Raw genomic sequence first — 25,418 nt, 5'->3', positions numbered from 1 at the left:
AATTTTTAATGGCCTCAAGCCAGCTGAGCTAGAGTAGGGTTGCCAAACTTTTTGGGCCACCTGGTGATCCTTTTGTAGTGGTGAGAGGAAGCTGTTAGCTCACCATCCTGCTGCAATTTCCGCCCTCTCCACCCCCACCACTATTTCTTGGTGGACTAGCTCCCAGCATAAGAGCTCCCTGTATTAAGCCAGTCCAGAGTGGCACCTTGCTGGCTAAATGAGTAGAGCAGGTAATTCTTGATCAAGCCCCACGGTGGTATACAAATTACTTAAAACAAACAAAACCCCCTATCCAGTCTAGAGATTTAAAGTAGAATCATGCTGTGTAGGGATAGAATTGTTCCTCACTGCCTCAGTGAACTGACTTTGTGAAATTGAAGGGTAACTCTTGGTCCTTTGATATTTTCCTAGTATTACAGATGTGACTGTATTGTTATTCATGCTCACCAGGAACTACAATATAGCATCTTTGTCTTCAGCCACGGGTGTGGTTGACAGATGAACCAATTGGATTAAATGGCAATAATAGCCACCTTTAGTATAACCAATAGCTATCTAATAAACAAGTGATCCAGAAGAGTCTGGCAAATAAAAGAAGGGAAGCAAAAAGGGTAACTGTTGGCTCATTTTATGTGTCAACTTGGCTAGGCCAAGTATCCAGATATTTGGTCAAATACCAGTCTAAATGTCACTGTGAAGATATTTTCTAGATGATACTAACATTTATATCAATAGACTTTGAGAAAGCAGATTTCCTATCTTTATGTGGGTGGGCCTCATCTAATCATTTGAAGGCCTTAAGAGACAAAAGACCAGGGTTTCTAGAAGAAGAGATAATTCTGCCAGCAGACTGCCTCTGGACTCAAGCTACAGAATCACCTTTTCTCTAGGTCTCCAGACTGCCAGCCTGCCCTGCAGATTTTGGACTTGCCAGCCTCCAGAATAATGTGAGCCAATTCCTTAAATAAATTTCTCTATCTATATGCAGATTCTATTGGTTCTGCTTCTCTGGAGAACCCTGACTAATACAATAACATACACAATTTTGAAAATTGGGGTAGGAGTTGATGGTTGGGGACGGGCTTATAAGAATATGATTTATTCTGCTCAATATCAGGGACTTAGACGTCTTATGAGCTTTTTTGCCCTTTAATTGTCTGGGCTGCTAATGAATTTGTGTTCTCCTGGCTGCCCGGGGACTGATTTGGTCATCATACTTCCCATTCTCTTCCTTTTTCCTAGATCCATTTCATTTAAATTCAAATATATGCTCCTCCATAATATGTTATAGATGTATTGATAAGGTTTCATAAAAAGCTACCCTTGGAGAATGCATGAAATAACTTACAAAAACTTTGTTGTTTTTGGAAGAAGAACTGGGTAGAAGAAATGGGCATTTTAAGAGGAGAAATAGGAAGTCTTTTGGATCTTGTACAAGTAGTACAATCTCTGTACTATTTCCCATTAGAATGCTTTTTTTACATTCAGGATATGCTCCCCTCAAGTTTAGAATGTTCTCATACTCTGTGAGGATTTTGAGGAGTCACATTCCTGAGAGAAATATACTTTCCTGATGGTTCCAGGAGCTCTCAGAGCAATCTGTAAGCCTAAAATCTCATGCACTGTTCGTGATACTCCCTGGGAGAAATGAAGACCAGAAGAGGACCAACAACCAGAGGCAGACACAGTTTCCTGGGATACAGTGAGCAGAGCTGGAGGTATGTTAGACCAATTAAGTGTAGCTTCTGCATTAAAGAGTTTTATTGACAATCCCAGAAAGAATGAAATGTAAAAGATATCCATTAATTGTAGTCAAAACACATTTCCAGAGTTGGATTTCAGCTATAACCCCATGACTGTCTGTGAAATTCCTAGTGAGGCCATCCATATGCTGTATATGTAGAGTTCAAGACAGACCACAGCAGTTCTAGGAATGATTGCTTCCTATCTCCCTCCTTTCAATTTCCTAACTTCAAATGTGAGCTGTCTGTTCCAACACATAGCTTGTAATCAGGTATCTCAGTTACACATAGTTCACAAAAGCAGATGTACATTATAAATATCTTTATTTTTCTGTAATGTAATTATTATTTTGGGTCCTCATCCATGTAAGTGGGATAAATTTAATTGCTGTCAATTGAGGATTCCCATCTTTTACCCTTAGGCTTGTGCCCAAGCTTAATAGCCTAAGGCCCCATCTGATCCCGATGACTTCTGTGCTCACAGACATCCTCTGAAATATCCATCCCTCTGTCTAGTCCTTGGTTGTCCTTCTATGCAGCCCGCTATGGAGACGTTCTTATTCCTCTCCATATGGCCCTTTAAGTCTGGTGGCTTTCTCTGATATTTCCATGCCCCTCTTGTCTCAAAGGAGTTATTCTCTTCCTCTGAAGATACGCTTTCTTTTGTAGAGAGTGTTCTTGTCTCCTTGTAGCACTAGATGGGAGACAGACCTATTTGATTTTGGATCCCACAGCCTGTCTGCAGTATCCCAGAGAGCAACTGAGGAATTGATTCTACCTACCATTTTTAACTTTCCCCTTGAACACTTAATCATACCCTCAAAGGGTGGGAATGACTTGCTTGAATTCACAAAGAGCATCCTCCCGTGTGTCTCTACCACATGTCTTTCCATGTCCTTTCTATGAGAGCAAAGTGGGGGCAAAGACCAATCCTGAGTGGGGAAAGCTGGTGTCTCAAAAACATAACACTGCATCACACTTAAGTTGAGAGTGGAATCACAGGAACACAGAAAGTTGTCTTTAAAGAGAAGTTATCCTGAGAAAAAAAGGACAAAGAGAAAGAATTGAGAGTTGGGTCAAGAGCATGAGTTTATCAAAAAACCAATGACCATTCCTAGACTTTTTACCCTCCCTCTTGAGTTTGCTTGATGAGAATTTTCAAGAATGAGATATGTTGCTATTTTGCTATTTTACATCTTATTATCAAATATGTCAGATTTCTAGTATATAAGGGGATTTTGTAACTCCATGAATTTTTTATTAAATGAAGGAATGATAAAAGCCATGGACATAATGGATATATGAAAGCAGCACAGGGTTAGATGGGCAGGAGGAGCTTCACAAATGTTACTGTTTGGAAGACTGAGATTAAAAATTAATTTGAAATTTTCTTTTAGTCTAGTGGCCATTAATAATCCTGGGGGCAAGGATGTATATATTATAACAGGTTTCAGCTAGGCACTTGGATACTGAACATTGACATGAAAAAAAAAAAGCCAACCAATTACTCTGCAGACCCGTGTTCAGGATATTGGACTTTAACTCTTTAATTGTAGGTATTACTACGCAGCGAGCTGACCTGCACAATGGATCATTGAGATCAAAGGCTAGAAGTTATGATGTTTGCCCTTAAAAAGTAAATGCTACTCTGACTTTCATAGTTTGCAACTTTCAACTGGAAGTGATAACATGGATTCATGGTATCTGCCTTGGTTTCTGTTCTCTGCTGTTCTCCTCATGGTTCCTGGCTTGGTAAGGAAAACAATGTTCAGAAAATGATTGGAAAGATTGGGGGCTGATTGCCTATCTGTTCATTTCTTGTTTTTTTAGGAATTTGAAAATGTTAATGAAACGAGTGTTTCTTTTGGGCCAGCAGGGGCAGGCAGGGGAATACGGAGTGAGAAGAAGCCCGCTCAGGGAAAGAGTCAGGGACGTTGACATAAAGTTATATATTTCTTTCAGTTTCATTTTTGTGTAACGAGTTTTCTTTTGAAAACATGGAAAATGTGAAATTTGACAGCCATTCCATTTTTACTGCTGAGTAAAATGCATATTGCTGTTATGGTGACATAAGACACGAATGGAGTGAATGATGAATGTCATTGGCGAAGCAAACACAGTTTGGTAGCATGGGATTTCTCATCTGCTTCTTTGTCAGTTTGGACCAATCTTGCTACAGTGACAGGTAGTTTGTACCATAGGGCAACTCAGAGTTTTAAATGAAGTTTCAAATACCCAGGGGAAAAACTTTAGTTGCCATTTTATTTTAATTTTTATTTTTAGTTGGCATTTTAAAGTAAGTTATTATATTGAGTTGGTATTCTGTAAGTGGTAGCTACAACACTGAGAACAAGGGATACCATTTAAGACACATCAAAATTGGGCAGCCTGGGTGGCTCAGCAGTTTAGTGCCACCTTTATTTAGCTCAGGGTGTGATTCTGGGGACCCAGGATCAAGTCCCACATCGGGCTCCCTGCATGGTGCCTGCTTCTTCCTCTGCCTGTGTCTCTGCCCCTCTCTCTCTGTGTCTCTCATGAATAAATAAATAAAATTTAAAAAAGACACATTAAAATTGCATTTATGCACAAATACTTTTCCAGTAGGAAATGCATTAGCATTTCTCTGTGAACGTGCCTTATGTGTGGCTAATGTGTGAGACAAATAAGGCACTTCTTAATATCAAAAAGAAGGGTAAACTCTCCAACCAGTTCATTCCTACCACTTGCCAAACAATCCATATGGTTCTGGATTTAGATATGTAAACCATATTAACCTATTTTACAGATAATCTGAATTCAGAAAGGTGAACTGATTTCCTGTGAGTTGATGGAACCAAAGATATAACCCAGACCTACTGCCTGTCAGTCCCATGAGCTTTCTCACTTGGACTTCACTAAGACATTTCTCAGGCTTACTCATGTTTCTCCCTGTTGGGCATATATTCTGGGTTTTTCATTTGGTCCCTTGTAGAGAACCTTAGAACTCAGAAGTTTGTTGTTTTCTTTTCTTTTTTTTTTTTTAAGATTGTATTTATTTATTCACGAGAGACACAGAGAGGGGCAGAGACATAGGCAGAGGAGAAGCAGGATCCCTGTGGGGAGCCCGATGCAGGACTCAATCCCAGGACCCAGGGATAATGCTCTGAGTCCAAGGCAGATGCTCAACCACTGAGCCACCCAAGGCATCCCAGATATTTGTTGTTTTCCTTAAATTCTTTAATTGCAAAGTATATCTATTGATTTCTTTTTCTTAAACATTTGGTATCATTGTTGAAAGCAGAGTCTTGAGAAAAATGTGCAAGTAAAATATGATTAATGAGGTCTTCGATAAAACTTCCTTAGAAGGGGTTGTGATAAATTACAATAATATTTCAACTATGGGGATAAATTATTAGGTTTTCCAAACATCGCTCCATGAATCCTTTAGAGAATTATGCTTGAAGTGAATGCTTATCTGAGGGCTGATTGAAAAGAAGACAATTGGTTTCTTGTTTCTTTCACCTTCACCTTCATATAATGGCCAATTTCATTTTTTTTATATATGAAGTAAAAGACCCTTTGGTCAAAAGTTATTTTAGACTCCAAATTAGCTCTCTTGGATGTAAGCCAGAAAGTAATCCATAATATTAATTTTTAAAAACCTCACAAATTGCTAGATATAAATTGTATTGAAGAAGATCATTTATGTCACGGACATCAAAATAATGCCGTTTTTTCTGTTTGTTTCTCAGCCAGCTCGAGAAAACTTTGGTGAGTCTGTTTTGAGTTTTTGTTCTAAGTTATAGTAGGAGAAAGTTATGTGGATAATAAAACAACAAAACAGAAGCACTTAGGACACCTTTAATGCTAATCACAATGCATAATTGCATATGCATAATTTTATAACTGCTTTGAGTTTTAATCAAGCACTGCCTTTTTTTGACTTATTGAGAAATGTTTCATTGTTTCTGTCCCAGGATTACAAATACCCAGCAAAAAATAAATGGTAATAGAGGAAAGTCTAAACAGTGACAGACACAAGACAACCCATCAATGCTTTCTATTATCACTTTTGCTATTTTGTATCAACTCAGATAGACCTGATATCCGTCCTATTATGTTGTACACTTAGAGATTTGGCCATATTTTCTACTCCTTTGCAACTTAAAAGAGTAATTCAAATTTAAATTAGGAGTTTGAGAGCTTGAGAGTTCCAAGGTATTATGTTACTAGTAAGAGATCTATCGGGCAGATTGGACTGAGCTGACCAAATTTAAACATTTGCTTCCCATTTAATTTAATCATCTAGTCTAGTCTTTAAAATTAAGTTTAATATTATGCACAACAACCAATTTATTATTCCTGAAGTCATGTGGCATTCAAGAGACATGGATAGGGCAAGAGCATATAAGTAGAGGCTCCTTAGCCCCAAGACTGGCTCATGAGAGGTTTTCGGTCAATCAATCAATCAACCAATAAATATTGAATCAGAAACTGGTGGTCACTTACCAGAAACAAAAGAACCTTACTTACTTTTAATTTGATAATTGATGAAGATTGTCTTCTTTCATAAACATAATGTTTAATGTGTTTTTCTTTGTTCCTTTAGTTAAAGATGTAGATGGTGGAATTGATCAAGATATATTTGATATTAATGAAGGTTTGTGGATTTTTTTTTTACATTTTTTTATTAAGTGGAGAGTTTGAATCCAGTTTGCTAATATGGATTTTTATCTTCCCTCTTAGATTTGGGACTGGATCTTTTTGAAGGAGACATCAGACTTGATGGAGTGAGTTGAAACAAAACAAAGAAGAATCTTCTGTTAATTAGTGCAAACCAAAATAGAGAGTATCTGATTGGACAGCATGAGCTTTGTTAAGCCCAACTGTTTGTAGGGGAGAAGAGTCATGGTGACAGATTTATTCAATAAATACGTTATGCTCTGGGGGACCCCCATAATAGTGCTTCATCGTCCATTCCTCAGATTTTTGTGTGGTTAAAGCCACTATCACTCACCATGTATGCTATGGTCTTATTGACCTGATTGATTTTCATTGTTGGAACAATAAGATGTTTTCATTTTTAAATAGAACCTCATGGATTTAATCTAGTTGAAGCAAAATTCAACTGAATTTGTAAACATCATCAATGAACCAGACTTTTTGCCATAAAAGATAGATTTTGTGACTTCTAGCCTCACAGCTAAAAATAGTGTTGCCAAGTAAAAACACACATAGCAAAATGGTCTTCTAAACAGGTAATGATACCATTTCGCTTCCTGGCTTGAAAATCTTCAACAGGACGGCTCAGTTGGTTGAATGTCTTCTTTCTGCTCAGGTCATGATCTTGGGGTCCTGGAATTGAGCCCTGTGTCAGGCTCCCTGTTCAGCGGGGAGTCTGCTTTTCCTTCTCCCTCTGTTCCCTGTATCTTGCTCTCTCTCTTTCTATCAAATAAATAGATGAAATCTTAAAAAAAAAAAAAAAAGAAAGAAAGAAACTCTTCAACAGCTTTCTAGTGCCTGTAGCATAATATGCAAATTTATCCACAGCTAACTCCTGCCTATCTGTCCTCCTCTCTTATCATTTTTCTCCTGATTCATTAGGCTATTGGCCTCAAAACAGATTTAGAACATACCAAGGCAAGTGTTATTCCCATCTCAGAACCAGAGCAACCTTCCTCCACTACTATTAAATATATCCTGCTTAAATTTACTCATTTGCTTACATTTTAAATTTCATTTATTTCTAGATTAACTATTCATTGTTTCATAAGTTTTTGCCTGATTCATTTAATTGACCCTTCATATTTATTTTTGACAGGCACAAGATAGAAATTCTATCATTGGAGAAGAATACAGATGGCCTCATACCATTCCGTATGTCCTAGAAGATAGCTTGGGTTAGTATATACCTCGGAGTATCCATAACTGATGTATGTTCCTGACGGAATATAATCACAATATTTTCAAGGGTAGACTCATAAGGTCCTTAAGGGTTTGTTTGTTGCTTTATGGGGCCATGAACATTTACTTATAAAAATAAACAAAATGAACAATGAAGAGGACCAAAATTATTTTTTCTGAAATATTTGCTGAATTCTGACCAAGAACTAGATTAATGCAGCCAGCATTTATGGAGAGCCTATTCTGTATTGGGTGCTGGTGACATAAAGTCAGGGAACTAACCTTTATTTAAAAGCAGTGGTTTCCCATATCAAATTTTACATATGAGTTAAAAAGATGAGACAAACAAAGCTTTAGGAACTGGCATTGTTTTATCAACATTTTATTTTGCCAAGTCAGGAACTTATCTAACGACAAGAACCCACTATCTTTATCATAATCTTTTCATAAGATAAAGAATGTTTCAATACTAAAAAGTCAGATGAATCCAATCCAAAACGAAGGACAGCTTTTCTATAGAAGATATTTATGTGTAATTGGAAACTGTAAACATTTTATTTGAGAGTTCTCATTTTATTTACCAGTTACCAGAATTACTTTGGGAATTGTTGTTTGGAAAACTTTTCTTAAAGTTCATACATTTCAGTGGAGATTCGGATATACTAAAGGATAATTATAATAGAATGGAGTAAACATTTTGCTTAATGATATGTTCAAAAGCTAAGGGAGCACATTGGAGGGGCATTGAACTCAACCTAGAAATAAAGGCATATGCATCAAGAAGCCCATGGCTCTGTGCAGCAGGGCTGCCATGAAAGTTATGCAAGTTGTACACAATATATAGGTGCCTGGGAGTTGGGGGGAGGGGAGTGGGACTGGAATCAAGTTTGAATTTTGTTCACCAAGAGGCATTTTGTTACTTTGCATGAAGTGCTATTTACCTATATGCCACATCAACACTTGTAGTATCTGTCCAGATAAGGTGCTTCTTTGTAATTCGCAGAAAGGCCTCAAATGGGCCAGTACAGCGTCTGATGGCAAGGGAAGGGTATGCTCTAGGAAGGGTGCTCTAGAAAGATGTAAAGGCATGGGGAAAGGAGAAAACCCTTAACTGTGATTCAGACTGGAAGTGGAGAGTTAATGAGGTTGAACAGGTAGGCAGGATCTAGATTGGGAATACTTGGGTGTTCCCCATGTTAAAGAACTTGGTGTTCTTTAATGGTGATGTGGAACTTGCAGCAGTTTTAATGTGGATGTGAGATTGTGATCGTGCTATTTGCAGTGTAGAAGATGTATCATTAGTGGGGCAAAAAGAAAGTAAGGAATTCAATTAGGAGCCTACAGAAGAAGTTCAGGAAAAGACTGAGAGTTTCTGAGCCAGGACTCTCTCAGTGAGGATAGATGAGAATGGACAATTCTGAGGGAGACTTAGGAGACAGTTGTTAGATTTGGCAATAGACTACAAGAGGTCAAGTTGTTAGATTTGGCAATAGACCTTCAAAAGGTCTAGGTAAAGAGATGCTAGTGCCCAGGATTCAGTGTCAGGCAACTGGGTGGATGGTAGTGCCTGTAACAAGAATAGGGAATATGTCTTCAAGAGGGTGGGATAGAAAAGTGTGGTGCAAATCAGCATTTGGCATGCAGAGTTTGAAATGTATTAGGCCCAATGTGGTGGAGAGATCATATAAAGTGTTGGTGTATGGTCTAGTCATTCAAGATACAGAGATATTTGGGTGTTATTAGGCTGTGGGAGATAGTTGAAGCTACAGGTACAGATAAGCACCTCACACAATGCCCTGCATATAACGGGTACTCCTTAGACAGTTGGGTCTTACGGAGTGGCCCAAGAAGATTGTATTGAGGGAAAAGATGGCCAAGATTAGAATTCAGCTTGGGAGAACAATTTTTTGGAATTGATATAGATGGAAGATCTGATAGAAGTTATTGAGGAGGGAGACCTGACCAGAAACATAGTTGAAAAACCAAGAGTACACAGAAAAAGCCAAGAAAAAATTAAAAAATAAAAATGAAAAAATTAATTGATAAACATATATGAATCAAACATGTTAGGTAAAAAATTCAACCCAAATCTTACCATCCAGACTGTGTACATTTTTACATGGGCTTAACTATAGTATTTTAAATTTTTTAAGTTGTTTTGTTTTATTTTTTTATTTTATTTATTTATTTTAAAGTAAGCTCTACACCCAATGTGGTGCTGAACTCATGACCCTGAGATTAAGAGCCACGCGCTCTACCAACTGAGACATTCAGGCAACCCTGTTTAAATTTTTTGACCGCCTTTTTCATTTAATATTACAGCTTATTATTTTGTGTTAGTTTTACAATGTAATTAAACTTCAAATCTTTATAGGTCATTTTTTTATTCCTCTGATTTTGATTCTTTTTTACTTAGAAAATAATCCCTCTGTTTAATATTGTAGCATTGAACTTCCTCTCTATGCTCAAAGTGAGAAGAGTATTTCCTCACATTTCTGATATTTAGATCATCTTCAAATAACTCCAGAGAAATCACTAAGCAAGGCCACTCCTACAGGTCGCAAAAGGAAATACCTATGAAGGGTTAGTACATAGCTATAAAGAGTTCATTGGGAGTGACTTCTGGCTTTCCAGAAATATATTAACCATTTTAAATTACCAACATACTAAATTCTGCTTTAGTCTTTTCACTTACACTTCAAGTATTATCTGCTGTTTGATGCAGCTCCCCTAAAACGGGTAACACTTCAGCTGCTTTCCTTTTCCTGAATGTCTTTGTTGTTTTCATGCCTCTGCCTTATTTGAGTTCTGCATCTATCCAGCCTGTTAGCATCACTCTTAATTCTGAAGCAGTGGTTCTTAACTCTAATTTAGGCCCTGAACTAGGCTCAAGAAGCTCATGAACAGTCTCCCCAGGAAATGCACTTTGCAGATACAGGTATAGGTAGATATAGATATAGATATAGATTATATAGATGATATAAATACAGATATAGATACTTCACTTACAATTTCACCATATTCATGACTCTCCCGTCTCGAGGTCCTCAAATTAAAAGCTCTGCTGTGGAGCTTTAAATCCATACTATAGTTTCTCAGATGAAGCATGTGACAGTGAGTGTTCATTTTGGCTGCCTGAGATCTGAGGTATATGTTATTTGAGTTAAAGAAATGTCTTTTCTGTTGTTCTATAATGTACTCTGTAAAGGTCCTGGAGAAATAAAAATGGGGCAGAATCAGGGATTTTTAAAAAAGATTTTATTTATTTATTCGTTAGAGACACAGAAAGAGAGGCAGAGACATAGACGGAGGCAGAAGCAGGCTCCTTGCAGGGAGCCTGATGTGGGACTTGATTCCCCCCGACCCTGGGATCACGCCCTGAGCGGAAGGCAGATGCTCAACGGCTGAGCCACCCAGGTGTCCCAGAATCAGGGATCTGAAGAATAACAAAATACTTGCATATGATACTGAATTTGTACTGAATACTAAATTTGGTAAAATTAAAACACTACACATTCATGAAGGGACCGATTCATGATAAATAATATATTGCATAGCCTGTTCCCATGGTGAATCATTCAATAGTGGTAATTTTAATAAGTGTATTTTTTGTTGGTTTTCTTCCTTCAGAAATGAATGCCAGGGGAGTTATCCTTAATGCATTTGAACGCTATCGCCTAAAAACATGCATTGACTTCAAGCCTTGGACTGGAGAAGCTAACTATATATCAGTGTTCAAGGGCAGTGGGTAAGGTGGAGAGTTTGTCTTCTAGGGTTTCAAATGAGAACCTTGCGGCTGTGGCCTATCATAGCAATTGCCCTAGGCCTTGACCTTGAGGTGGGTGGAGTCTTCCTTAGCTGTTTGTTGGAGAGTAAAAGACAAACTGTGTTTAGTTCCTCTAGCCATAAAGATCATATTTTCAGACATGCAACCAGACCACCCATATTAAAACAGGTGGGTGGGATTCATGCCATCCATCCCATGACTTAGTGAACTTCAGCCATTTGTAGCTTACATACCTCTTATTTCCCTGTTTCAGTAAAACAGGTGTGTGCATGCGGGTGTGTTTGTGTATATGCATGTGTATTTCAAGTGACTACACTTACTACTTGAGTTAAACTGGCAGTGTTATTTACCTGGAGCTCAGCAATTCTGCATGGTTGCTCTACCTATAAAACCGTATTATTGGTCATCAACATACCAAGGGCAATGTGAAAAACTTAAAAATTTCCAGAAAAAAATCACAACTAGGTTGACTGAGGGATGACTTGCTCCTGTGTGATATTTGATGCCAGGGCCAGATCTCCAAAAGTCGTCTGGTCTGTAAGGTTTTTCATCCCTCGCCAGGGTTGTGAGAGAAATGCAGTGTCCTGATATGAGTGAAGGATCTAAATGGGTAACCGGGTTGGGCGGGCACTGGGCATTGTTGCCCTAAGACCTCAGCCTGCATCATGAGAACCCCTCACTCCCTGTCTCTGTAAACTCTCCTGTAAGCTGCTGGTCTTCAGTGGGAAACAGGCACATGGGGAAGCAAGAACTTTCCATCGGGACGAACTGTGACAGAATAGCAACGGTTCAACACGAGTTCCTCCACGCACTGGGATTCTGGCATGAGCAGTCTCGTTCTGATCGGGATGACTATGTCAGGATAATGTGGGACAGAATTCAGTCAGGTATATTTCTTTTGTTCTGCTTTGGTTAAAAATTGAATTTCTGGGCAGCCTGGGTGGCTCAGCCGTTTAGCGCCGCCTTCAGCCCAGGGCCTGATCCTGGAGACCCAGGATCGAGTCCCACGTCGGGCTCCCTGCATGGAGCCTGCTTCTCCCTCTGCCTTTGTCTTTGCCTCTCTCTCTCTCTCTCTCTCTCTCTCTCTCTCGTAAATAAATAAAATCTTTAAAAAAACCAACTGAATTTCTAAGCACATGCCCCCTTCTGCTGACTGTTCATAATGGAAAAGCTGATGTCTTGATGTTTTACCTCACTCAGCCCTGACTCAATATAGGTTGAGGTGCCTGAAGGTTGTGGGGCACTCGTGTCCTAGAGCCCTGGTATGTTGGAGTCGGTTGGGATCTAAGAAAGTAATATTTCCCAAAGTACTTTTTATGGGATGTTGTCCCATGATATGTTCCCAGAGAGATCTGTAGTCCAATTAGTTCGGGAAATCCTAGGTTCCAGTAAATTCAACTTGAGTTATTGACACTGCTTTACTGTTCAGTCTTTTTAAAAAATATTTTATTTAAATTCAATTTGCCAATATATAGTATAACACCCAGTTCTCATCCCATCAAGTGCCCTCCTTAGTGCCCATCACCTAGTTACTCCAGCCACCCACCCACTGTCCAGAGTCTTTATTAGATTAACATACATTTACAGATTTTATTTCCCAAAGTGACTTGATCATGGTCTTTTTTGGGGGACAGGAGGTATTTGTGTTTGTTACTCCATGGGGCCCATACTAGGAAACACTGTGGTAGTTGAACAGCTCAAACTTTTTGGAACTTTGTGTTCCAAGCCAGAAAGGCCTTAACATAGTACGACTAAGGCTCATGTTGCCCGCAGAGACACTTAATTTCCCATCGGGCCTGCCTACAAAGGGTATAGCGGAGGGAGTGGCATTGCTGTCATATGAGGCATTATGGGGTCTGTTCTGTAGTTAGACCCCTGATATCACAATTTTTACAATCACAGCTCAGTGATATTGATTGTCTGGTGATCCCAACTCGGGTAAGGCCCAGCAGTGGACTAAGAGATTTCTAGGGCAAGAGAAGTGTTTAGTTTTCATTTTTCATCTCACTCTTTAAGGTTCCCCAGATCTTATCTGAGTAGAAACCCTCTCCCTGGATTTGATAATGCATCTGTAAGCTTTGGAAATCTGATCCACCTTACTGTTTCCACAAAGTCATCCCACTTTGGGTTGCAATCAGTTGCTTATTAATATGATGCCGAGCAACTAGATATCTTCTCTAAATCTATTTACATAGGGGTGCCTGGGTTGCTCAGTCAGTTAGGCGTCTGCCTTTGGCTCAGGTCATGATTCTGGAGTCCTGGGATTGAGCCCCGTATCGGGCTCCCTGCTCAGTGAGGAGTCTGCTTCTCCATCTACTCTTCCCTCTGCTCATGTTCTCTCTCTCTTTCACTCACTCTCTCTCTCAAATAAGTAAATAAAGTCTTAAAAAAAATGTACTTGCATATTGTATTGCATACATATTCCAGTAACCATGAAATTCCTGACTATGTCAGTTCCTTCTGGCGATTTCTGTCTGTGATATCAATCCCAGGTCCCTTCCCATCACATCTCTCAAAGTCCTCCTCCCTCCATCTTCATCTGCTTTGGGTGCTCTCACTTTCCCATTAACACCTGCTAATAACCCTGGCTGTCTTCATAACATCTTTTAGAATCTACCTTTCTATTACCAGTTCTTAGAGCCTCACACTGTGTGCTAAAGTCCAGCCTTGGGTGGTAATGGAAACTTAGAATAAGGTAAGCTAAATTTTGTGAACACCAAGTAATTAAAAATCTTTTCACATTTATCGTGTAGGCAGAGAACACAATTTTAACACTTACGATGACCAAGTATCAGACTCCTTGAATGTTCCCTATGATTATACTTCAGTGATGCACTACAGTAAGACTGCTTTCCAAAATGGAACGGAACCAACGATCGTAACAAGAATCTCAGACTTCATGGATGTGATCGGCCAAAGAATGGATTTCAGTGACTATGATCTCTTAAAGCTGAATCGACTGTATAACTGCAGTATGTGACAGGTTCTTTGATATGCCTTCTGTGTCTCTGCCATGTAGGAAAAAATTATTCACTGTGCCATTTTGCTGAGCATTGAAACTATGGTTTGATAAATGTTTGATAACCGTTTGATAATTATGGTTTTATAGTTGAAGTTTGATATTTAAAAAAAAAATATCCACAAGTGCATCCAAATCTCAATCCACAACTTGGAAGCAGTATTTTTCTTCTCAGAAGTTTTGACCTTCAGATTAAAAATAAATTGGGCCCTATAGTGACATGCCCCATGTAGATTTTTTTTAATTTTTATTTATTTATGATAGTCACAGAGAGAGAAAGAGAGAGAGGCAGAGACATAGGCAGAGGGAGAAGCAGGCTCCATGCACCGGGAGCCTGATGTGGGATTCCATCCCGGGTCTCCAGGATCGTGCCCTGGGCCAAAGGCAGGCGCCAAACTGCTGCGCCACCCAGGGATCCCCCCATGTAGATTTTTAAGTGAGGAGCCATCATACAAATGGGATCAAATAATCTGTGCTGCAGTTGAATAATCTGGATAACTAGAGGAGTGTAGACTTCCTATAAATTAGATGATTAAAGAAAGGCATCTTGGGGGCAGACAGCTTGTTCAAATACAGAGTTAATTAATCTTTTGGTTTTGCAGATATCAAGAGGTCTTCAAGCCACTATGCCCCAGAATCAGCAGGGTGTCCCCTTTAAAGCCATCCTGGCATTCCTAGTACTTCTGTGACAAATCAGTTTTTATTACTTAGATTATCATATTGTAGGAGTGTCAATAATTTTTTTTCTTGCTTTTATAGCCACTTCCCTGAGCTTTATGGACTCATGCAATTTTGAACTGGAAAATGTGTGTGGTATGATTCAAAGTTCAGGTGATAATACTGACTGGCAGTGGGTTTCCCGGGTTCCCAGGGGCCCAGAGAGCGATCACTCCAACATGGGCCAGTGCAAAGGTAACAAGAGTGAGATGCTTCGATTTTATACTTGGTGACTCCAGCATTTTCCTTTGCTATGAAAGACGGGATTTTATCTCTAATTTTTATCAGAATTATTGATGATAACCCATGTGGTAGCTACTGAGGAAACAGGTCTGTGCCTTAGAAGGACATGGTTCGTTTCTCTGCTTTTACTCTCTGACTTTTCTCATCTTTCTATGAGTCAGAGCTGGGCTCTGAGAAGCCTCTCCCTGCATGTGCTAACAGCAGGAAGGTACTGAATCTCCTGGAAGGATTCTTATCCACAGGTAGTGGGGTTGTTTTCTGAGAGCTTACAAGATACGAGAGGTTTTCTAGGGAACAGCACAAGGCTGTGAATTCATCAGATTCGGAATTTCAGCTGGTTGTGATTACACGCTCCTGTTATAAAAATCCTGAAAATAAAGGGACAAAGTACAATTTATTTAATTTTATTCACATGACTATCCTTTTCCATCATTTTGTGTTAAATTAAGTAGTCATTTATTTGGCTACAAGTACTCCATTTTTATTTATTTGCTCATTCCTGGCCATCAAAGATGTAAAACTAGACTTCAGAACTCAGAGTCATTGCATGCCAGCTCAGCTGGTGTAGGCAGTGCTTGAGGTCCCTAACAGCAAAGAGTGCTTTTCCTTTTCTTTTTTCTTTCTTGGAGACTGGGGGCTTGGGGGAAGATAGGTGTTAAGGGTACAGACTTGCAACGAGTAGTAAATAAGTCCCGGAGATCTGATGCACAGTGTAGTGAACATAGACAGCGATAATTGTATTCTAACCGCTAAACTTACTGAGAGATGAGAATTTAATCATTCCTACCACAAAAAAGAAGTGATCACTATGTGACATGCTAGAGGTTGCTAATTATTGCTACAGGGCGATCGTATTACAATACATAAATGTAATCAAAGTGATATGTTGCACACCTTAGATTTACACAATGCTATAGGTCAAATATGTGTCAATAAAATACCATTTTCTTTACAAAAGCAGATTTGGGTAGTGAATAGTGGTCCTCCATAGGCCAGAAGGAAAGAGGAAGGAAAGGAGGGAGGGAGAAAATGAGAGACAGACAGAGAGAGACACAGAGAGAGACTAGACCAAAAAGGTGATACTTTTTTTGATTTTGAAAGCTAGAGTAAGGAAAAGTGACTGAGAGTCTCTTTTATAAATGCCTGTTCCTGGAACTGGACTCAACTGTCCAACCCAGTGCTCTATACAGTGTGTACTAAGTGGAACTCTTGTGCCCACAAGACATGCGTTCCTAGGGCTGGTGTCTGTTTTGTCAATTTTGCTTTTGTTTTTTTGACAGGTTCTGGCTTCTTCATGCATTTCGACAGTAGCTCTGTAAGTGTGGGGGCCACGGCCATGCTGGAAAGTAGAACGTTATACCCTAAAAGAGGATTTCAGTGCTTGCAGTTTTATTTATATAACAGTGGAAGTGAAAATGACCAACTGAACGTCTACACCAGGGAGTACACTGCAGACCACGTGAATGGTACTTTGACGCTCGTGGAAGAAATAAAAGGTACAATATCAACATTCTCATTGCCTCGGTTCAGAGTGAGGCAACCTTAACTCTTTTAAGTCTCTGGCGCTGAGGAGATCAGTTCTTGGCAAGGAATAAAAATACCAGCGAGGAGTGGCGGTGCAGTCGGTTGAGCATCTGGCTCTGGGTTTTCGGTTCAGGTCACGGTTTCGTGGGTGGGGGGATGGAGCCCTACACTGGGCTCCACGCCCCACGAGGAGTCTGCCGGAGAGTCTCTCTCTGCCCCTCCCCTCGCTCTCTCCCTCTCCCTCAAATAAAGAAATCTTTAACAAATACAAGGAAAACTAGTTTAGGCAAAATGGGAAGTTACTGGTTCAATGTGAAGAGATTGTGGAATGGACGAAGGAGGAACTGGTGTCAGGCAGGACGGGGCCTGTCCCTGAACATGGCTGGGGACCTCTCGAGTTGGCTCAGATGGGCTTTGTCCACAAAACTGGACCTTTGGATATTTCACTTCCCAGCTGACATTTCTGACAAATGTGCCATCTGACTGGAAAAGGGAGTCTTCCTCTAATTTTTAGCTTAAAAAAAAAAAAGTCCCAGTGAAGAATTCTGATTGTTAGGATTTGGGTTAAGTGCAACTTCGAGAGCAATTCTGAGTGGAGAGAGGGCAACAGTCCATCCCTCTCATGTGTGGGAGAGGTGGGGCATGTTGATCAACTATAAAAGCAGGTGGTTAAGACACTTCCCTCAGGAAGGGAGGGGCTGTGGGCTGCCGACTATGTTACTGTCTGCTCCATGTATTGACCCCTTGGTTTGAATGAATTGAGTAAAACCTCTTATAAAATCGATCTACATTATGCTATATGTCATACCCTTTTCTTCCCATAAACAATAGTACAAAAGGTATATAAGAGACTTGCTTAGGGGTCCAGAATTTAAACGGATAGTAGTGACAATAATGAAGTGGAAGTTCTCATGAAAGATTTTTGTTCAATCCAGAGTTTATCCATGTATAATAGTATTTTCCATGATTTGGATATTTCTAACTTATTTTCACATAATTGTGTTTCACATTAAGTGCCAATGTATTGAAGTTTTAAGTCATTGTTTTAACTACTCGTTTGACATGAATTCCTAAGCTGCTCTCTACCTGGGGGAATTCTGATATTTTTAAAATGTATTGCTTCTTATTTGAGTATGTGATATAAGAAAATAACACAGGATAACAGAGCCTGCACTGCTAGCTAGGAGCAGGGGATGTTGGTGAAAGGGGGAGTATGGGATGGGGAGAAAGATGATGGTATCAAATATTAGATAAATATGTATAATGTTGAGTCACTAGTAAATGATCTAAGGAGTAAGTTGTAAATGTGGGCTTTCTGGGGTTTGGTGGATTCCTGTTTAATACTATCAAAACTTTGATTGAAAATTTTGCATGTGCAGAGAGTATTTTTTTTAAAGATTTTATTTATTCATGAGAGACACACACAGAGAGGTGGAGACACAGGCAGAGGGAGAAGCAGGCTTCCTGCATAGAGCCCAATGCAGGACCCCATCCCAGAATTCCGGGATCACACCTTGAACCAAAGGCAGACGCTCAACCGCTGAGCCATCCAGGTGTCCCAGTGAAGGAAGTATTTCAATCAAACTATAAATGAGGCTTTGGCTGAGTATCACAGGAATCTATATTTAACTAGCATAGAATGGGAGGTAATTCATATACAGGGCATGCAGTACTCATAAGTTAGATGTTGTCATTTGGTCACCCTTCACTGGGAAAGGATGACCTATCTGAGGAACAAGTAAATAAGCATCCAAATATTCCAGATAGCATTTTTGACACCACAGAGATTCCTTGAAGGTAATGGGTCTGGGCTGGAGAAATGAGAAAGTTACTCTGCAGACCTGTAGGAATCAATAGCTCTAGGATTATCATTTGTCCTATGAAGGTTAAAAACTCTAATGTTGATTTGCACTTGATTCCTGGTCCTTTGTTTGAGTTGAAATAATAATGTCTCTTTTGCAGATATACCCATTGGGAGCTGGCAACTTTACCATGTAACATTGAAAGTGACCAACAAATTTAGAGTGGTGTTTGGAGGAGTCAGAGGTGCTGGTGCATCATTGGGTGGCCTGTCTATTGATGACATCAATCTCTCAGAGACACAGTGCCCTCATCATATCTGGCATATAAAGAATTTTACACAGTATATTGGCAGCTCAAGTGGAACTTTATATAGCCCACCATTTTATTCTTCTAAAGGTTATGCCTTTCAGATTCACTTGAATCTAAGCCATTCGACTAATGCAGGAATATATTTCCACTTGATCTCTGGAGCCAATGATGATCAATTACAATGGCCATGTCCTTGGCAACAAGCCACGATGACACTCTTGGATCAAAATCCTGACATTCGACAGCGTATGTCCAACCAGCGGAGTGTAACTACAGACCCATTTATGACCACTGGTTCGTGACTCATTTTCTTTATTGCTAATACATGATCATTGCTCTAGGGGGGGAAGGATGATTTGGGAATGAGAGACTGCATGGTCAGGTACCTAGGGAATATTGAGCCCCAAATTTTAGGAATAGAAGATATGGAGGGGAAGGGCTTCAGCAATTGTGGACTGAGTCCCCCAGGCAGGACACTGTCAGGAATGTGAGTTAGGACTGTCTCTGAAAAATAGAGGAGATACTGTTTATTCCTGGCAATTGACCATATCTGAATTCCCAGTTGTTCAAGGAGTATTGGTTTTAGAGTCTGGCATGCCTGGGTTCAAATCCAAGATTTGCTTCTCATTAGCTATGTTGAGAAAATAGTCTTTTGGGACCCCTGTGTCCCCAGCCATAAAACTGAGGCAGTAATAATAACCAGCTCCTTGCCACCAGGGCTGTAAAACACACTTCAGCTCTTGTAGAAGGGGATGGTTCCTGATGAGAAGGAAGACATTGAGCAGGTGCTCTGGAGTGTTGGGAAGGCTCTGAGAAGGAATTAATACTTTTTATTAAATAATTCTGGAGAACTCACCAATGGTGACATCACTCCCCATATTCCCAGTCTCAAAAAAGGAACGCCCCCCCCCCACCAAAACAATCACGTTTCTAATTTTAATAATCCTTTGCCCTCTAGTAACCTAATAAAAATGAAATTATGGCAAGGTGAATATTATTGCCAAATTTGAATTCTACATATGAAAAAAATGGACCTAAGTGACCCAGGAAAATAAAAATTACTAATATGATAGAAAAAAGAAATATTCACAAACAGGATTGTAGGGATTTGATGTACAGAATTTTTTCACTTTTCCCCCCGAAACATATTTCCGTGAATGACATTGAAAATGGCCCTAAGTTGGGTGGGTCATCACCTTTTCCCAGAAGCAGTGCTTCTCGCTGTCTTCTATTCCTGAAGGACTTTGCTCTGGCAGGTGAACAATTCAGCTAATGAGATGAACTGCTCTATGTTTTAAAAAAAAAACAAAAAACTCTGTTAGGGCACCCAGCTGGCTCAGTCATTAGAGCATGTGATTCTTGATCTCAGAATCGTGAGTTTGATCCCCATGTTGTAGAGATTACTTTAAAAGTAAAATAAAGTCTCAGAAACGTGTTGATTTAACTTAGTTAAAAGGACTGTATATGACTCAAGGCAACTAAAGAATGATTTTAAGGAGCAGGGGAGTTTCTATACTGACTAGTCCCTGTTGGTGTGATACCCCACCTAAGCAACTTTTGATATCTCTCCACACAAAGTCCAGAATGTAGTCTTCCTTGCCAGGCAATCTCATTTTCTTTAGGACAGTATAAATGAACAAGCTTCAGTGACTTGCCAGAGAATACATCACAGGTCAATAGCATCACTTAATTATTTTGAGCTCTATCCTAATTGTGTTTCACATTGCCTGTTCTTTCCTACCACCAAAAGCTATGATGATGCTAAACACAATCCATTAATATAAATTGCTTTTTCAGATAATGGAAACTATTTTTGGGACAGACCTTCCAAAGTGGGAGAAGTGGCTTTTTTCCCTAATGGTACTCAGTTTAGAAGAGGTAGAGGCTATGGAACCAGTGCCTTTATAACCCATACGAGGCTGAAAAGCAGAGACTTTATAAAAGGAGGTGATGTATATATCCTACTGACAGTGGAAGGTATGTCAGTAAAAATAGTTTTATACCAGATATTTTTGTTGTTGTGGCCATTGATTATTTACTGTGTTCTGTTTTTAGGTATAGGAGCAAATAAGCATGAGGTTTTTTTTTCTTTTTGGTATGAATCATTAACTATATGGAAATAAATAAAAACAGTGACCATTCTAGGATGCATAACTAAATTACCACCACATGGAGCCATGGAAAATTTAGGCCAGAATCTTCTTCAGAAACAAGTGGAAGTATAGTTATCATACCCTAGGATTCTACTTAGGATTCCAGAAATAGAAATATCACACAAGCACATGAAATTAAACTGGATAGGGACTGTATTTATTGTGTTTTTCAAATATATATACATATGAGCACACAAGCACGCATAGATATATTTTTATGTATCATATATAAGCACACACACATATGTTTTGTCAGTAGTAGCATTAATCTCTTGCCTTTTAAAATTTCTTACCCATGGCAGCTAATAAATACATTTTCCAAGAATACTGGTACTTTCTATGTTTTACGTGGCATAATTTTAACTCATTTACTATGAAAGACCCACTTACATCTCAGTAAATCAGAATCTTGCTTGTGATGAAAGGGGTGCAATTAAAACCTGTGACATTATTATGTCAGTGTCAATTAGAGTAAATCTAGATAATATTTCTTGGAAAAAATTATTCGAGAATAACTTTGTCGAGGGAAAAATCATTTTCTGTAGCAGAGAAAAAGTCATACATTCATCAATTCAGTTCAACTCTGTTTAGAAGAGAAGCAACAGAAAACACTGCAGAGAATAGAGCCCTGGTTGTTATGGGGACCTGGTAGCTTGTGTCAAATATCCACCAACTTGCTCCCTCCCCAGCAAGAGACCTGTGACCTTGGGCAAAGCCATCAGCTTCCTTGCATTTCTGTGCCTTGGTATCCAAGTGTCCATCCCTTCAGGGTGGTTATAAGGGTTTGGGTCCCTTGTAGCTCAGGCAACACAGGCCTAGGCAAGCATGTGGCTCAGTTGACAGCCCCACAAGCTGGTCTTGCTTCCATTTGCATCTAGATTTTGACTTATTAATTATTTTACTGCCTGTGAAACCTAAGCATCTATATTAAAATTTAAAGATCAAATGCTTATTAACATCAAACTGATTTCCATCCATGTTCTCCGTCTGTCCTCCTTAGACATATCCCACCTTAATTCCACACAAGTTCAGCCAACCCCAACCTCTAACACCATTGACCTTTGCACAAACTTCAAATGTGAAAATGACGGCATCTGCATTGTCCAAAATGGCAAACCCGAGTGCAGGTAAGGGGTCACTTGGATGAGATCTCCCCATTCTCTTGTTAGAATTTTTACGATTTCTGCAATGTAGGATAAAACACTGATACCTTCTATGATTGAAATTAGTTGGTTCTCATCTCAAAGCCATTCTTGGGATATTTATTTTTTTGCTCGCCATTTGGGGCTTTGGACAGCCACAGGAACAATAAATATATTTATGAAGAAATAGTACATTATATTGTAATTGCCTGAAAAAATCGTCATCAGTTATACGCCTTATTAAGTCCTCACATGAGTCTGGTTGTGGTGATGTGTCACTGTCCCCATTTTCTAGATGGAGCAGTTCTTAGAAGTTCTGAGATGAGCTTAGCCAAAGGGGTTCAGGGGGGAGGTAGAGGGGCTGAGACGTGAGAACTGTATGTTCTCTGTTACCTACACCATCTTCTTTATCCATCTTGGACCACAGTGGAAAGCACCAGATGAGCGGTGATTCCATTTCTTTTCCACGGGGCCTTGCCTGGCCTCCTGGAGCTAGTCTAACTGCTCTCCTCTGGTTGAATTCCATATGTCAATGACCCAAATGTTGAACCACACCTTTGGTGGTGAAGATTTTCAGACTGAAATTTCAACTTGTAACCCTGGGTCACATTCTGATGTGCAGGTGTCTGTCAGGAGAAGACTGGTGGTACATGGGAGAGAGGTGTGAGAGGAGGGGCTCCATCCAGGACACCATTGTCATTGCCGCATCTTCTACTGCGGCTGTGTTTGCCGTGATGCTGATAGTCACCCTCGTCAGTGTCTATTGTGTCAGAAAGAGATATCGTAGTAGAACAAGTTCAAATACAGCAGATATGACTCTGGAAAATGTAAGTTGAGTCTGATATTTGGTTATTCAAAAGCTATGGATTAAATCATATGAAGAAGAATTAGGACTTTCTTCTGTACTTAAAAAAGACTCTGTTTTCTCTGCTGGAGAAAGCAGCTTTAAACCATGAGTTCCTGTTAGGAGGAACCATAGGTCAGCAGTTCTTGAATTGGAGTCCACAAAGGTTTTGGGGAGGGAGTTTATATCCTCCTGGAATTGTATGGTTGTATATTTTTTTTCTGGGGTGAGGGTCTGTGACCCTTCTGAAAGGCAAAGCTGATTTTGCCTTGAGGTCCTAACTTTCCTAGAAGAGGGGACCGGTGAGCTATATTTTTGCTCTCAAGGTCCTGTGGGGGTGTTTGAGCTCAGGCTTGTAGGAAGGGGGCGCCGGGGTGTTGGAGGCTTTTCCATTAAAAAAAGGTTCCAATCCATTCTGGCTTCATGTGCAGTAACTAACTCTAAGGGAAGATGCTCAAGTATAAAGTCTTGCCTCAGAAGGCCCCTAAAATGGCAATAGATTCTAGAGAGTCTTAGATTGGCTTCCTGGAAGAAAGGGCTTCTGGGAGCACAGAGAACAGAGTAAGGGAAGTTAAACAGGGCAGAGGGTGAGGGTACATGGCACACAGGGCTGCTCTACAGAGCTGGGATGGTGACCTGAATTTAGGTCAGGGGGCTAGGCCAATGTACTCCCCACATCAATAGCCATTGGATTAGGGTTGCCCCCTGGGAGGGAGTGACAGTTGGGCAAGGCAGCACCTTCGAGGCAGGGGCATGTCCTGCACAAAAGCCTTCATTCTGAGGGGCAGGAGCAAACAGGGCCCCCCAGCACCCACTACGTATGCAGTAGTAGAGCACACGGGCTCACATTCTCACACACAAAAGAGCCCAAGGAAAATGACATAAAATCTAAACATTGTTTAAAAGTAAAGCTATAAAATTCTTCTAGTTCTATTTCATTCAAAATAGAGTATCTGAAAATTACTAACAAAACTGAAGAAAAAAACGTGCACAATGAGGATATCTCTAAAACAAGAAATACTGCAATTAGCCACATCAAGAGCATATTTTCTCTTAAGAGAAATGGTTAAGACATACTATATTTTACAATTATGATTGTTTGAAGTGGACAAACTGGTATTGGGACACGAAATATGTTTATGAAGTTAGTCAAAAGGTGGACAATGCTAATGAACAAAACACTGGTATCACATTTCCTCAACAACACAAAGTGTATACAGGTCATGATAAAGCAATGGCTCAGTTACTTCACAAGCTTATCGGAAAAGTACTTAAAATGTATACAGGTGTTTTGTTGTTTGTTTTTTTTTTTAAAAACAACACAGGTATTTCCAGCTTATTTTATGACTCAAAACAAAAGGGACAGATCAGCCAATGACCTAGTAGGGCACCCTGATGGAAGCTGTACCTGCAGGCATGGGACTCTGGGCCAGTAGAGATGCACTTGAGGGTTGGAGTCATGATTAGGGAGGAGAGGACACATTAGCTGGTAAACAGGACTGCCAGATTATTCTTCTGGAAACTGGAAAATATAAGTGCTATTAAGAAAAGGGCTGACTTATGAGGCAAATATTGGGAGGAGTTAAAAAAAAGATAAAAGAGAGGGAAAGAAGGAAGTTAAATCAAGAAAAGGGGAGAGTTTTCAGAGTATCTGAGACATGGTAGGGCCATTAAGTACACACACACACACACACACACACACACACACATACACCTAACCACCATATTCCCAATAACAAGAAAACTTATATTTTCCTCAGTCTAGACATTTCTACAGTGAATTCACTGATCACAGAACCTGTAGATCTAGTTTAGGTCTTAAATCAGAATGTCCTTCTTTCTGAGGCTGCAATGTGTGCTTGTCTTAATGTTTTAGCATCTGAATTACGCTAGCCAGACAGGCCAGTGCATCTTCCTGGGGACCTGGCTGGGGCAGCCCACCAGCTGGGAGGGATGCCAGGAGCCTGTTGATGACACTTCATTTAAAAATTAGACTGCTTCACTGTGATTCATTTAAATGACAGTTTTTAAATTTAGAAATTAAATCATCAATTGTTCTTTCCCCTTTTAGGAGCACGCATTTTGAAGATGAACTCAACAATATGGCAAGCAGATGAAATTAAAAAGGATTCTTCATCATGGATTTCACCTAAAATATATTACAACGTCCTTGTTCTTCTATAAATGGATCTTCTCTGCAAATAGCTGGATATACTGTAAATCATTATTTTGGTAAAAGTCTAATGATGAAA

The 25,418-nt window shown here is 39.7% G+C and overlaps 1 protein-coding gene across 5 annotated transcripts; it reads left to right on the top strand.

Annotated features, from left to right (window-relative positions):
* The first annotated feature begins 618 nt into the window (after window positions 1–618).
* MEP1B (meprin A subunit beta) lies at window positions 619–25,418 on the top strand. Of its 5 annotated transcripts, XM_055324414.1 has the most exons (17): window positions 619–947; window positions 1,584–1,718; window positions 3,404–3,494; window positions 5,474–5,492; window positions 6,331–6,381; window positions 6,468–6,511; window positions 7,543–7,621; window positions 11,256–11,373; window positions 12,121–12,299; window positions 14,166–14,384; window positions 15,191–15,343; window positions 16,672–16,887; window positions 18,878–19,321; window positions 20,825–21,004; window positions 22,181–22,307; window positions 22,945–23,149; window positions 25,238–25,418. In XM_055324414.1, the coding sequence occupies exons 2-17, from the start codon at window positions 1,648–1,650 to the stop codon at window positions 25,250–25,252; spliced, it is 2,211 nt and encodes a 736-aa protein (XP_055180389.1). In that variant the 5' UTR covers window positions 619–947; window positions 1,584–1,647; the 3' UTR covers window positions 25,253–25,418. The 5 variants fall into 5 exon arrangements, with proteins under 5 accessions (XP_055180389.1, XP_055180393.1, XP_055180391.1 ...); XM_055324418.1 differs by lacking the exon at window positions 22,945–23,149; XM_055324416.1 differs by lacking the exon at window positions 619–947 and having other exon boundaries at window positions 1,642–1,718; window positions 3,299–3,494; window positions 5,478–5,492.

This window comes from Nyctereutes procyonoides, unplaced genomic scaffold (assembly GCF_905146905.1).
Source record: "Nyctereutes procyonoides isolate TBG_1078 unplaced genomic scaffold, NYPRO_anot_genome, whole genome shotgun sequence".
Taxonomy (NCBI): domain Eukaryota; kingdom Metazoa; phylum Chordata; class Mammalia; order Carnivora; family Canidae; genus Nyctereutes; species Nyctereutes procyonoides.
Note: the sequence above shows the minus strand (reverse complement) of the source record. Positions and strands in the feature narration are given on the sequence as shown.

What these genes read in the sequence shown, in the direction of transcription:
- MEP1B (XM_055324414.1), top strand. Translation starts at nt 1,648, where the DNA reads ATGAAGACCAGAAGAGGACCAACAACCAGAGGCAGACACAGTTTCCTG. An exon ending in GAGACATCAGACTTGATGGA is followed by an intron (nt 6,512 to 7,542) that starts GTGAGTTGAAAC and finishes TATTTTTGACAG; the next exon opens with GCACAAGATAGAAATTCTAT. An exon ending in TCAGTGTTCAAGGGCAGTGG is followed by an intron (nt 11,374 to 12,120) that starts GTAAGGTGGAGA and finishes CTCTCCTGTAAG; the next exon opens with CTGCTGGTCTTCAGTGGGAA.